Source organism: Panthera leo, chromosome B3, assembly GCF_018350215.1.
Source record: "Panthera leo isolate Ple1 chromosome B3, P.leo_Ple1_pat1.1, whole genome shotgun sequence".
NCBI lineage: Eukaryota > Metazoa > Chordata > Mammalia > Carnivora > Felidae > Panthera > Panthera leo.
In genome coordinates this window covers 117185415-117199077 of record NC_056684.1, presented here as the reverse complement: position 1 = coordinate 117199077, position 13663 = coordinate 117185415, and the positions used below count along the sequence as shown (strand labels likewise).

The window sequence follows — 13663 nt, the reverse complement described above, 5'->3', positions numbered from 1 at the left end:
ATGATTGAAGAGACCCAGTGACACAGTCCTGGGAATGTCCGAGACTTTTTAAATTGAAGCCAGGCAGCCACTGTGCCAGCCAACTGATGTCCAACTCCCTCCTGCAGCCTGTGGGGAGGCTCTGGAAAGAGGTGAACTCACAGAGAGGAAGTCTTAGGTTCTCAATACTTCTTGCGGTTTCATTTTCTCCTCCCAAAACCACCAGCAAAGCTTTAGACTACATGCCCCAAGATTCAGACCTCTCTTGCTCGAGCTCTCCCTGCCCACCATCCTCTGATACCCTTTTTCTCTCAAAGCCTTCAAAGCTTTCCTACTACCTTCAGGGTGAGAATTTTTGAATTCTTCATGATGACACTTGAGCCCCCAGCATTTGGCTCCCACGTACTTTTTCTGCATTTTTCTCCTAAGAATTCCTTAGAAAAGTGGACATCTTGGGAGAAGTTTTCTTGATCCAAGAAAGCTTGGAATGATAAGACCTTGGGAATACTAGAGCCATTAATTTTTGTGAGTTCATGCACATAAATACATAGCACTTTTTACTTAAAAATTTTTCAGGGCCATTAGCTCATCTGGTTTCCCCCAAATCCTTAGAGGGCTATGCAGAAGACATCATCCCCATTTTATAGGTAAGAAAACTAAGGCACGCCAGGTCAAGATCCTTGCTTGAGACCACATAGCAAGTGAGTGACAGTGCAGGTCCTCTGATGCCCATGGTTGAGGACAGAGAAGTCAATCCTTAGTGTAAAGAACTGAGTCCTTTAAAAAAAAATCATGGCCCATTTTCTTTTTTTTCTCCCCTTACAAAGCTAAATCTCTGAAATTGGAACAACACAGCAAACAGCTGAGGGCTATGGTCACAGCCCACAGACCTTTATGGAAGATTTGGTCTTGGCCCAAATTTTCAAAAAAGCCAAATGGATCAGCAAAACACAAGTTGCAAATGCGGGACCCATGCTGACGGGGTGTCTTGTGAAATATTTCCACAGGAAGCAAACACAGGCAATTAACTTTGCTATAACAATGCATGTGGTCAGATAAAAAACAAAATCCTCAGGGAGAGCCTGTGCCCACCCCCAGTCCCCATTTCAAAGGAATCCATGAATCTGGCTGAGACGTTATTCTGACTACTGACCCCTGATAGTAGGGCACATGCTCACATTTCATTGGCGTTCTGACCCCTGTAGGGGACTTATGAGAACCCTTGTGACCAGCTGAGGAAGCCACTCAGAGATCCTGATCCCAACTAGGGAGGATTTCAAAGGGCGTGGGTGTCATCATTCCCACTTTGCAGTTGGACAAAATGAGGAAAGCAAGCTTAAAAGACTTAAATATCTAGACACTTACAATCTTAGACAAAGCATGTGGCAGAAGCAGGATCAGAGCCTGCTTCCCGGCTGGGCCCTTCTTTAGAGACCAGAGTTTCCTGAGCTCTCAGCATGATACCCGAGCCCTGAGCACTAACAATCCAGGGGCCGTGGATCTGAGCTGCAGACACTTGGCCAACAAGTTGGGAGATATGAGTGCAAGTCCTGGGAGGTCATGGGCTGCTAAGGATTTGAACCTCTTTTCCTTACCTAGAAACTACTGCATCACCCCTGTGTAGCTGGTGAAGGCAGCAGTGTTGACCAGGAAGGGTACGCAGTGTGAGCATTTTGGGACTGGCTGACTTTTCCTCCATCTGCTCTCTGACCTCCAGCCCCCACTGGGAAATATTTGCAGGTTGGTTTGGTGTGCTACAGATCCCATCTGACCTCTCTCCCATAGAAACAGAAGATTAACCATCCCCACCCTTTTATTTTCTACCTTTCTGGGTTTGTTGAAGTGTTTCAATGATTTTCATGATATACTGTGTAGCACAGGGGTCTCAGACTCCAGCGTGTGGCTCACATCTGGCCTGCTATTTCTTTATGTGCTGTGAGCTAAGAATGGTCTTTACATTTTTAAATGGTTGAAAAAAATAAAAAGAATAATATTTCATGAAAAACTATATGAAATTGAACTTTCAGTGTCCATAAATAAGGTTTGTTTGGAACATAGCCAAACCACTCCTTTATGCTGTTTACATTATAATGTTGTGACAGTATAGCTGTTTTTGTGTCGCAGAGTTGAGTAGTAGTGACACAGACCATATGACCCACAAAGCCTAAAATTTATCCTGTCTGGCCCTTTACGGAAGTTTAGTTTTTTGGTTTTTGTTTTAACCAACCCCTGGCTTAGCGTAAAAGGCTACAGAATCATCCTATTTGCATAATCACCTAATACACATAAATTGAGGAGGAAGATACACTAAAATGGGGCTAACATTACATGCAATTATTTGAAAGTTTTTCGCCAAACATGTTAAACCTAAAAGTATCAAATACATTAATAGCATTAGGAAAATAAAATTGTAAGTATTTATCCAATCTTACCAGGGGCCAGATCATTTTACTTGTTGATGTGCTTCATTTTACCTGGTCCCCTTTCCACCCCCATGCGTAGGGACCACTATACCTCTGTTCTACAGATGAGGAAAGGAAGACTCAGGGAGTTTAAGTATTGCCCAAGGTCACACTGCTAGTTAGAAGCACATTGTATGTTTATGGTGGAAATGCACTTAAGAAACAAACAGGTTGAAACAAGTTTGTTTAGGAAGAGTGTTTTATTTGAATTCCCAGGAGACCAATCCTAACAGTTAATGAGGAACTTAGAGAGGCTTTGAGTAGCCTGGTGTCTAGTCTGCCTCAACTGGGGTATAATGTTGGTGGAAGTACCTGAAAAATGGCAGAACACTGTACTAACGAAGGTTGTGTATTCAGAAACTGGTCAAGGCACAACCTGCTGACTTCCTAATATTTCCCATCAAATCTTTCTTAAGTTAGAAACAACATAAATGTCAAAAAGAGAGGACTGGTTGGCTAGACTATGGTGCTTCCACCCAAGGAATACTACGCAGCAATTAAAGAACCAGCGATCATGTTATTGCTGGTAGTTTTGGCACTGGGCTCTGAGACTGCTCTGTGGTAATGGAGGATATAGTGAATGAGTAATGATGTGAAGTACGAATGCTACCATCTGTGGCACCCTTGAGAGCCAGGATTCTCAGCATAGAGAAAGGAGGCACAAACATAAAAAGAAGAGGTTAAATAAAATCCCCTGTAATTTTCAATTTGGATAGAAAGAATCAGTATGAACTTATGATGTGTCTTTATCATAAACAACAACCACCAATTTCCTAGCTCTGTCCACTGAAAAGGCCTAGAAATGATGACCAACACAGGAACAACGAGCACCTCCAATTGCCCAGATTATGGTCTCTAAAAACCATTTCCCAATAAGAGAAACTAGGGGTCCTTGGAGAAATGGCTGATTCCAGGCCTGGGGAAAGGCCTGGAACATCTTAGCCTCCTTCCTGTTTGGATGACATCAAAGACTACGAGGACTGTGTTAAAAGGAGGCACTGGCTAGAGGTGGCCCAATGCAAGCGTCAATAAAAATAATAAGCAAAATGGACTAAAACACATCAAATATATTTAAACCTAAGAATTTACAAAGATACTGAAACCAAAACAAAAACCCTAACTGGTCACCATTAGAAGATGATAGAAACCACACATTATTTTGAAAACTAAAGAAAAAAGAGAAAGAATCACTTATCCTATCTTTCCTATATAAATTGTATTATTAGATAATCTAATAGTAGATGTATTTGATTATTTGTATTTCAGCTGATAAATCCAGAAAATGATAGGATTGGAAAATCACCATTTTGTAACCCCTAATTAACTCATGGGTCTAAGCAAAAAATATCAATAGCTGCTAAAATCACAAAAAGAGAGAAAACTAGAACCTATGTGTCTTCTGACAAGAGAGGACAACATACTTTATGAAGTAGGTTTGCCCACAAGAATCAAATATAAACCCAACTAAATATCTAAATCAAACTACTAATTTATGGGAAATACAGAGAGTAGAAGAACATGTTAAATAGCACCACCAGGCTGAAAAAAAAAATCCAGACTGTGGGAATCTCTACAGGACAAAGAATACAATTTCTTCATGAAATAAAATGTAAGAGGGCAGTGAGGGAGAAATAGGGATATAAAGGAAACTTGTAAATTAAAAGGCACTTGAAAGACATGTCAATCTATTGCAGTGTGTGGGCCTGATTTGGATTTGGATTTTAAAATAAGGTTAGGGGCACCTGGGTGGCTCAGTTGGTTAAGCCGCCGACTTCGGCTCAGGTCATGATCTCACGGTCCGTGAGTTTGAGCCCCACATCGGGCTCTGTGCTGACTGCTCAGAGCCTGGAGCCTGTTTCAGATTCTGTGTCTCCCTCTCTCTCTGCCCCTCCCCTGTTCATGCTCTGTCTCTCTCTGTCTCAAAAATAAATAAATGTTAAAAAAAATTAAAAAAAAAAATAAAATAAGGTTAAAAAATGGCATTTATGCAACTGCTACAAATTTGAACACTTGCTTGACATTTAATGATATAAAGAGAGTGTTGTTAATTTTTAAGGTCTCAGATGTAATGTCTCAGATTTACTTTAAAAATAACCCAATGATGGGGTGCCTGGGTGGCTCAGTCGGTTAAGCGGCCGACTTCGGCTCAGGTCATGATCTCGCGGTCCGTGAGTTCGAGCCCCACGTCAGGCTCTGTGCTGACGGCTCAGAGACTGGAGCCTGTTTCAGATTCTGTGTCTCCCTCTCGCTGACCCTCCCCTGTTCATGCTCTGTCTCTCTCTGTCTCAAAAATAAATAAAACGTTAAAAAAAAATTAAAAAAAAAATAACCCAATGGTGGGATGCCTGGGTGGCTCAGTCAGTTAAGCGTCCGACTTCAGCCCAGGTCATGATCTCACAGCTCATGGGTTTGAGCCCCATGTCGGGCTCTGTGCTGACAGCTCAGAGCCTGGAGCCTGCTTCGGATTCTGTGTCTCCCTCTCTCTCTGCCCCTCCCTGGCTCTCTCTCTCTCTCTCTCTCTCTTTCAAAAATAAATAAACATTAAAAAAAATTAAAAATAAAAAAAGATAAAAATAACCCAATGGTAGCTGAAAAAGTAGGTGTGGATACAAAATAAGATCAGTCCTGTATTGATGATTGCTCAGGCTGGATGAGAATCCATAATGGTTTGTTGTCCTGCTCTTTCCACTTTTGCACATGTTTACACGCTTCCATAATAAAAGATTAAAATAAATCCTTCCTGGTGTCATGCTCAGAGTGATAATAGTAGATGGGGTGCATCATGGTTCTGACAAGTATCCCTAGTCTTATATTTCATGAATAATGGAGAGTTGAGCTGTGTGTTTCAGATCATTCATGTGAAGAGAGTCTCTATCACTTAAGGAACTTCTCCATCACTTAAGGAACTTCTCCATCACCCAAAGAGCTTTCCTATAACCTGAGGAGCTTCTCCATCACCCAGGGAGTTTCCCCATCACCCATGGAACTTCTCCATCACCCATGGAATTTCTCCATCACTCAAGGAGCTTTTCTATAACCTGAGGAGCTTCTCCATCACCCAGGGAGTTTCTCCATAACCCATGGAACTTCTCCATCACCCATGGAATTTCTCCATCACCCAAGGAGCTTCTCTATCATCCAAGGAGCTCTTCTCTATCATCCAAGGAGCTTCTCCATCACCCAAGGAGCTTCTCCATCACCCATGAAGCTTTTCTATCACCCAAGGAACTTCCCTATCACCCAAGGGGCTTCTCCATCACTATCCTTACCAGGATACATCAATATGTGCTTGAGAGCATATACACAGACACATACCAAAAAAAAAAAAAAAAGATTTATCATGACTTAAATATTTTGCTTTGAAGCTGCAAAGAAGGTGAGGGACTTGAGCTTTCATAAAGCAATAACATTGAGCCAAATCTGCCTGGGACCAGCATTTAATGGAGCTCATGGCCAGGGGAAGAGAAAGACAGTTACAGTGTTGAGCTTGGGAAGGTGTTTCCATTCTGAAGTCCTGAGCAAATAACCAGGCAAATCTGGATGACAAGGGACACTGGTTGTGTTCCCATGCTATTATTTGCATCAGGGCCATTGAGTTTCCTAAATTAGACAATAATGTCTATAGGAAAGCAAACTATGCAAATTCTCTATGTGGGGACACCACAGGTGAGAGAAGTGAAGAGGGCTGAGGAGACAAGAGTGAAACCTTAAGCCCCATCACCAGGTTAGGATGGATGAGAAGGAATCACAGTGAGGGGCCAGGAAGTAGAAAACTGACCATATGCTTATCTTTAGAAACAGTACCTTCCAGCCGTCAAGGTAAAGCTTGCTATTTAGAGTGGCTTCTGTGGCTTCTGCTTCTTTTGCCAGCCTCCCCAAAACCTGTGCCCAATTGTGGCATCTAGGGACAGGAGTCCTTCCCGTGGGCTTCCTTAGACCCGGGGGCTCACCCCTTTGGGGCACTTCTCACATTGGTAACATTCCCCGTTTTCTTGTCTTTCTCCCCGACTAGCCCGTAATTTCCTTGAGGACAGGAGCTTTTGCCCTTCTTTATGCTATCTTATCACATAGCACAGGGCCTGGGATGCAGAGGTGCTCCCTAAATAGTAACTGCAGAGTTGGAAATCACTATGGAAGCAGTGTAGGGTGGTAGTATGAGTGTGGGCTTCACAGTTAGATGTGGGCTTGACTCACAGCCCTGGCAGCTGACTACACCCACTGTGCTGATGCTGTGTTATGGTTTCCAGATCCCCCCACGGACTTACTATAGGACTTACGATTTCGTAAAGACACTTTGAGATTCTCCCGGATAAGGTAACACCTGTAACTAAATGTCTATCTCTATGTAACGTAACTAATCTGGGAAGACAATCCGAGGAAGAATTTCACTACACACCTACCTGGAATCGTTTCCCCTGATGGCCTTACACACCATAAAACCTGAAATTCTAGCTACCCACAATGCCTTGGACCTATATTAAAGGGTGGGGTGGCGGAGTGGACAAATGAACGTCTTTTGAGTGGAAAGCATGCACGCAGATGATAGACAAACCTGGGCATCTTCGAATGTGTATCTCCCTCCGTCTTTGACATTTTGACTGGTTATCTCATAGCTGTGAGAGTCCAGGTTGATTGCACTCGGTGCCCCTGGAGCCAGAAACTCTTGCCAGATTTCTTCCACCCTCTTGGCCACATCCTGTAGAGGCTGTTTCTTGAGATCTTGGACAGCCAACCAGAACCTGATGTGGAAGCATAAAGAAAGTCAGTTCCAGGGGGCTCAGCATCTGGACTTTGCTGGATGTGGTCCCAGAACTGACATCCCACGAAACTCATTCTGCTGTGTCGCCCAGCCTTCCCTGCTGCCACTACCTAGGTAACAAAGACAATGGGGACTGCTGAAAATTCAAAGGGGGCTCCGTTATTGTGGAGAACAGAAAAGAAGTGCACATTAGAAAATCATTGTGCTTCTGGTTACCAAAAAGAGGTTTCTTTCCCTTTACATCAAGGTTTCTCGGCCTCAGCACTATTTCCATTTGGGGCTCAATAATTCTTTGTTGTGGGGCTGCCCTGTGCACTGTAGGATGCTGAACAGCAACCTTGGCTTCTACCCCCCAGATGCCAGTGGTAACCCCTCCCCACGTTGTGACAACCAAAAATGTTTCCACATATTTACCAAACATCCCCTGGGAGGTTAAATCACCCCTGGTTGAGAGCCAGCACTCTATATAGGTGCCCTGACACAGACAAGGTGACTTCCCTTATTATATCTGCTTGGGATCAGTTAGCAGCATCAAAAGAAAGGAAATCCCAAGAGGCAGATAGAATCTTAGGATCATAAAGAAGACCTGAGCTGGAAGGCTCCTGCTATTCATGTTAAAGATGGAAAAAGAGCCAGTTTGCGAGGTCAGTGTCCAGCATGGTGCTTAGCATATAGTAGGTGCTCAGTAAATGGCTGTTGGATTGAAGATGGGCTCATCAGAAACATAGCTGAAGAGGCACACGCGGGGAACCTCTATGGCAAAAGAGTCTCCAGGGAGCACTGGAAAGAAAAACCTCTCGCTCGCTTCCATACGTGCCTTTCATGAATTTCTCAGCATCAGCATGGCAGCGGCCATTGGAAGTGCTGGGTGTGAGCTCTTTTCTGCTGAGAGCCGCAGCAAACAGGACCAAGTTCGGACAACAGCTCCCGGTTGTGAGGATGGTTCCCAAGGCAGCCCTGGGGAGGGCTTGCAGCAGTACCCAGATCTGGGTAGCACACTTTGTGCCTTGTGAACAGGACAGGCCAGTGTCCCCATCAGTGAGACATGAGGACAGGCCCCGGGCTATGTGGTTCCCACAGCCACAGGAATCACACGTACTCAAGTCAATGAAAGGGCAGGGACAGGAGAAGCTGAACCATGGCATGGTGGAAAGTGTATTCAATCTGTCATGGAATTGCACCCAAAGTAAGACGTACTTGTTTTTTCCTTTTTGTTTTGTTTTGTTTTGTTTTAAAGGTTAAGCGTGTTTTTCTAGTTCTCTTCATAGAATTGTCTTTGGAGCCAAGTGCATGGCCCAAAGGCACCACTTAGTGGCCAACTGTGGTAATACAGCCCCATTTCCCCAAGGACAGGTGTGTGCATGAGGCAGGGTGGAGTTCAACTCTTCCCCTGCTTTGCCATTTGGGATTCTAATAATCTCTTCAAAGAAAACCCTCATGGTTCCCTTGTTGGTCCTGAAGAGCGAGAGGCAGGGAAGGAGGCTTAGTGACCTCAGTCGACTAGAAGATCAGAAGACACAGTTCTGTCCTCATCTTGACTATGCCGCTGTCTTGGAATTGTGCCTTTCCAGGCATCTCTTTCCTCATCTGTACAATGGGTATGGAGTGGGTGGCGAGATATGTGATGTGGGTCTGAAGAACTTCCCAACCAGGTGCAACCGAAATGCTTTCAGGCCCCGGGGGGGTGGGAGCCGCGGAGGGGTCAGGGCGGTGGCCACAGGTTCAGTGCTGGGCTTTCTCCTCGGGAGGCCGGGCAGAAGTTGCCAGGGGCTCTTGCTGCTGCCATCCGTTGTTGCCTGGCCCTCCGCACCGGCCACTTTTCTTTCTGCCACAGTTCGGCAGCTCACGTCCTCTGGCTACTGGGGAGGGAACAGTGAGCGTTCTCTGAGCTGAGTGCGAAGGGGCGGAGGGGGAGTTTTAATGGGACCGCAAGCCTGCTTGGCTGCTCAGGGGGCCCCGGAGACCCCACTGGGGAGCGGGGCTCTTCTACGTCCCAGCCCTGCGGCTCAGGTTCCTTAGGCGTCTCCAGCCCACCCTCCAGGACTGCCATGGAATGAAAAGAGGTGGCCGGAACACTTACAGATGAAAATGGTCATCTGGTGATGACAGTGCCCATAGGTTTTCTTCGTCTGCAGGGCAGTGTTTGATGGGCGGGTGAGATTGAGGAAACCCAGCTCTGAAGAAGGAAGCTGGTGTGGGTTTTTCAAAGGACTCGAAGGAGTGCTAGCGGGTGAATCTTTTGCAGCCGCGTGCTGGGGCTGAGTCCTGGCTCCCTCAGGGAGTCGCCTCTGGGCTGATTCCCCCCCACCGCCACCCCCAACCCCTGCTGCTGGAGACAGCTTCTCTGGGCCAGCATCATTCCCAGCCCTCCCAGACCCAGACTCTGCAGTCTCTCACACACATGGATGGTACCCAGGCAATTTGCTGCTCCCTCAATCAATGTCACGTGGGGCGTCACCTTCTGTCACCTTCTGTCCCTTGTTCCAATCTGCTCTGAGGAGGAGCTCTCAAGCTCCGGGAAGGCCCTGAGGACCCAGCAGCTTCTGAGCTCTGCAGGCTCCTGTGGTTCCTGAGGCCTCAGGGTCCCTCTGGCAGGATGATTTGGGAGCCACATTATTGCACATCCCTCAGCTGGGTCTAGAGAAGGTCTAAAGTGGATGTAAATGGAGATTCCAGAGTCAAATGTAACCAACTTTTACACAGTTAAAAGGTTCCCTTTGTCATAAACCAAGATTTTTTTTTTTTTTTTTTTTTTTTTTTAGTAGGAGAAGAAGAGACAACAGGCTAGAAGGTGAGGAGGAGGAGATGACATTCCCTTAGCCAGCAGTGTTCCCTGCTGCACTCACGGGGACCCTCTCAGCCTTCTGTCTGCTTTGGAGGTGACCCACCTTACCCTTCTCAGGTGACGGCCAAAGTGCTGTCACAACAGCATCCCGACATCCATACGTGTTTACCGTCCCCGGCTCCGAGGAACCTCTGTGTCGATTTGAAATTCAGAGCAGGCTCCGGTTTGCGTTTGCCATCTGCGAGCCCACAGGCCCCGGGGCCCCGGCTGCCCGGCCACACGCCCCTCGCCGGGGCCACGGAGCTCCCCGCCACACGCCTACTGCGGATGCGAGGCCCACGGAGGCCCGTGCGGCTTCCGCCTCATCAAAAGCCCGCAGGTAGCGCCCCTCCTTGAGGACACCAGCCGGGAGGAAGATGCCAACATCTTGCATTAAGCCTCTACGGCTTGCAGCAGAAGGGCTGTCCTGACAGGCAGGCCGCAAGGACTTGCTGGTATTAGGGAGACCATCTGTCCTGCTCCGCTGGAGTCGTCAGAGCGTGGGGAGGCAGCCCGTGTGTCGGCATGTGATCCGTGTCGATGGCTCAGGAATGCGGGCAGACACCAGCCTTTGTGGGGAGGTAGCCTGGGCTCGGCCGCCACAGGGCCCGGCAGCCGTGGGTGGGACTTGGGGGGCAGTCCCGGGCTGCCCCAGGTGGCCTCCTCTGTCACCAGGACCGTGGTGCTGGCGGGGAGTGGGGTTTTTCTCCTCGAGGCTGGCCGGAAGCAGGAAAACCATGCAGCTGTCCGCATTCTCCATCTTGCCAGGGCGTCCGGGCAGCCCCTCAGGTCTCAGTTTACCTATTTTTTTTTTTTTTTTTTTTCATAAACTAGGATTCTCAAGGCTTAGAAAAATCTAGCTTTTAGTTTGTTCCCAGAGGAAAGCAAAGTCTATGCCGAAGGAAGGCTTTCTGTGCCCTCTGCTGGTCAACAGAGACTCAGGAACAATGGATGCAACTTGACTTGGTTCCCCAGTTGGGCAGAAATCCTTCGGGGCCTACAAACGGCCACCTCCACCAGCACCACCGCAGCTGAGTTATGTTCACTGGGCAGTGGCTGAGGTGCCCCAGATTATCATGGCGATATGTGAGTCACCCCTGTTCCGATTAATCATGTGTTTGGTTAGTGGTGAGTCCCTCTGGGTCTCGTGAACCTTCCCAGGTCCTCCCAGGACCCGGGGCCATGACTAGCGATGGGAGCTCTCCAGGCAAACCTGGAGACTCCCCCGTGCTCTCTTTAATTGCTTCTCCCTTCAGCTGACACTGTGTGGAACGGGGATAATCAATCTGCAGGTTAGAAGAACAACCACGTTCTCTCAGGAGATGTTACAGCTCATAAAAAATGTACGGGGAACGCTCTTTGCTGTGGGTTTTGAGTTTTAACTCTTGCCCTGCCGTGCAGCAGAGGGTGTCGAGCCAGGGAGGACACAGGTTTGCGAAGAGGGGATGGGGAGGGGGCAAAAGTGGACAAGGGGCTCCTGTCACCCTTCTGGGAAAATGCACAGAGAAGGGAGAAGGACGACGAAGTCAGATAATTGCACTGCAAGTCATTGCTTCAGAGCCCTGAGGCCCTGGCCTCGTGGATGGGAGCCCGCATGCATTCCACAGGCCCCGAGCAAGCAGCTGTCTCCAGGGGCCCACCCTGTCTGAATGGAGCCCCGGGCTCAGCGCAGGGTGCCCCAGAGAGCACACATTCTCACTCTGCGCTGGCTGCAGCAAAATGCACTGGCCGTGCCCCCTCCAGGCCCTGATGATGACACCCCTCCCTCATCTCACCAGAAAAAAAAAAAAAAAAAAAAAAAAAAGATATAAAGGGACTTGAACTTACATCACATTATCACAGACATCTTTTTTCCTTAAAGGATCCGGGGTGATATTGTGAGAGGGATTTCTACGTCTCTTTGGGGCTCCTCTGTTCTGCACCCTGAAGTTCTGGTACCGATTCAACCACTTGGCTACTTAACTGGCACTCCAGGTGCCGGGCAAAAATGTGATGATCTAAGCACCCCTCTAGCTAGAGAGATGCAGGGGAGCACAGGAAGACAAAATGCAGATGCCCTTTGCAATGTATCCAGTCGAGTTCTGGTTGGTCTCTTTGCCTCGCATCCTCTGACGCCTGTTGCCCGGGCTGTTTGATCGATCCTGGGGCGAAGAGATGACCCCCCCAAGGTGGCCAACACAACGGGCTGGCAGGATCCCTGAGTTATGCCCCTTATGCAGCTCTAGGGGGCCCCGTTCACATGGCTGGGGGTGCATCTGCAGGGTGCCATGGCTGTGCTGGACAGCTGTGAGTCCTTGGGCCCTGGGTCATGGTGGGTGCTAAGCCAAAATCTGTGGCCCAAAGGGGAGGGGAGAAACCACCTGGTTATGGATGACCGAAGAGTCCTAAGTAGTTGTGTGATTTCAAACTGAACTTTCCCCCATACATCCAATTATGCTGAATATCATAAAAGTGGAACTTGGGCCTCCAGAGAGGATTTTATAAGCTCTTGGGCTGTACTTTTTATCTCCGGCTGTTCTACTTTCTTTATCCTCTCTCCTGTCATGGATCAGAGGGGACCCTCTTTAAGTGTGGATTTATGCATTCATGCTGGGGGTATAGATTAGTCACCGGCACACTCACAAGGCCACCCCCCCCCCCCGACAGTCTTTCACCTAGGGTTGAATGCAGCCTCCTGGCCCGGGGGCGGGGGGGGAAGGAGCTGGTGGAGGCGTGAGAGGTAACGGCAGGATGAGGTGCTGAGCACCTGCCGGGGACACGCTCCTCCATGTACTCCTGGCCCTAAATGTAATGCGTTTTCGTTACACTAGTCTGAACCGATATGTGGCCCTGGCTACATTCAGACTGGGCAGGAGGTGCTGAGCCAGTAGATGCTCCCGCTCAGAATGGCCAGGACCCTGTGGTCGTTCTTCCAAGTCTCCGTAATGGTGCAGGTGGCAGGGGGTCATAAGGCCACTCATGGGCTAAGAAATAGGTAAAGGGGACCTCTGTACCATTTTATGTTGGGGACCTGCGTGGGACAGAGATGACAAAGAGAAATGGTCTCCCAGGGGTGGTTCATGGGGACCAAGCTCCGGGTGGGTCCTGGGGCTGACCTAGGGCACAGAGAGGCTGTCTGAGGGCATCATGCTGGCCATAGAGGGCGTGGCTTCCTAATCAGGACCCACCTCCATTTATGGCCTGGGAGGCTGGTCTGAACCCACCATAATGAGGAGTTTTAGAAGTCAAGCTTTCTGTTCCAAATGCTTGACTAGGAATTGAAGCGAAGCTCTGAGGTGTGTTTAGAATAATGCCCCAGCATAAGGAAAGAAATCCTGTGTCCTGACCTAGAATCAGATATGCAGCCTTAGTCTGTTTTTACAACAGGCACCTGGCCGCCTAGAAAGGCATAGATACATACAGTTAACTGGCATCTGTGTGACGTGGGAGACTCCCACGGCCACACCTTTGCTCGTTGGGTCTTCCTACGTAGAATACTCTCCTTCCTTCTTTTTTGTCTATCAGTATCCTGTGTGTTTTTCAAAGACCAGCTTATGATTGGCCTACTCTGGCTTACATTCATTCCTCCCTTTTTTGAAAAAAACACTTCCAAAACAGTTCTTAGTGTTTATTCTCATTTACAGTCATTTAATGATTTAA

The 13663-nt window shown here is 47.8% G+C and overlaps 1 protein-coding gene across 1 annotated transcript in view; it reads right to left on the bottom strand.

The window, feature by feature from the left end:
• Positions 1-13663, bottom strand: part of RGS6 (regulator of G protein signaling 6) — a 595776-nt gene that overhangs the window by 34148 nt on the left and 547965 nt on the right. The window contains exon 16 of the mRNA XM_042943677.1: positions 6994-7180. Within this exon, the coding sequence (XP_042799611.1) occupies positions 6994-7180 (187 nt within the window). The remainder of the gene's footprint in view (positions 1-6993; positions 7181-13663) is intronic.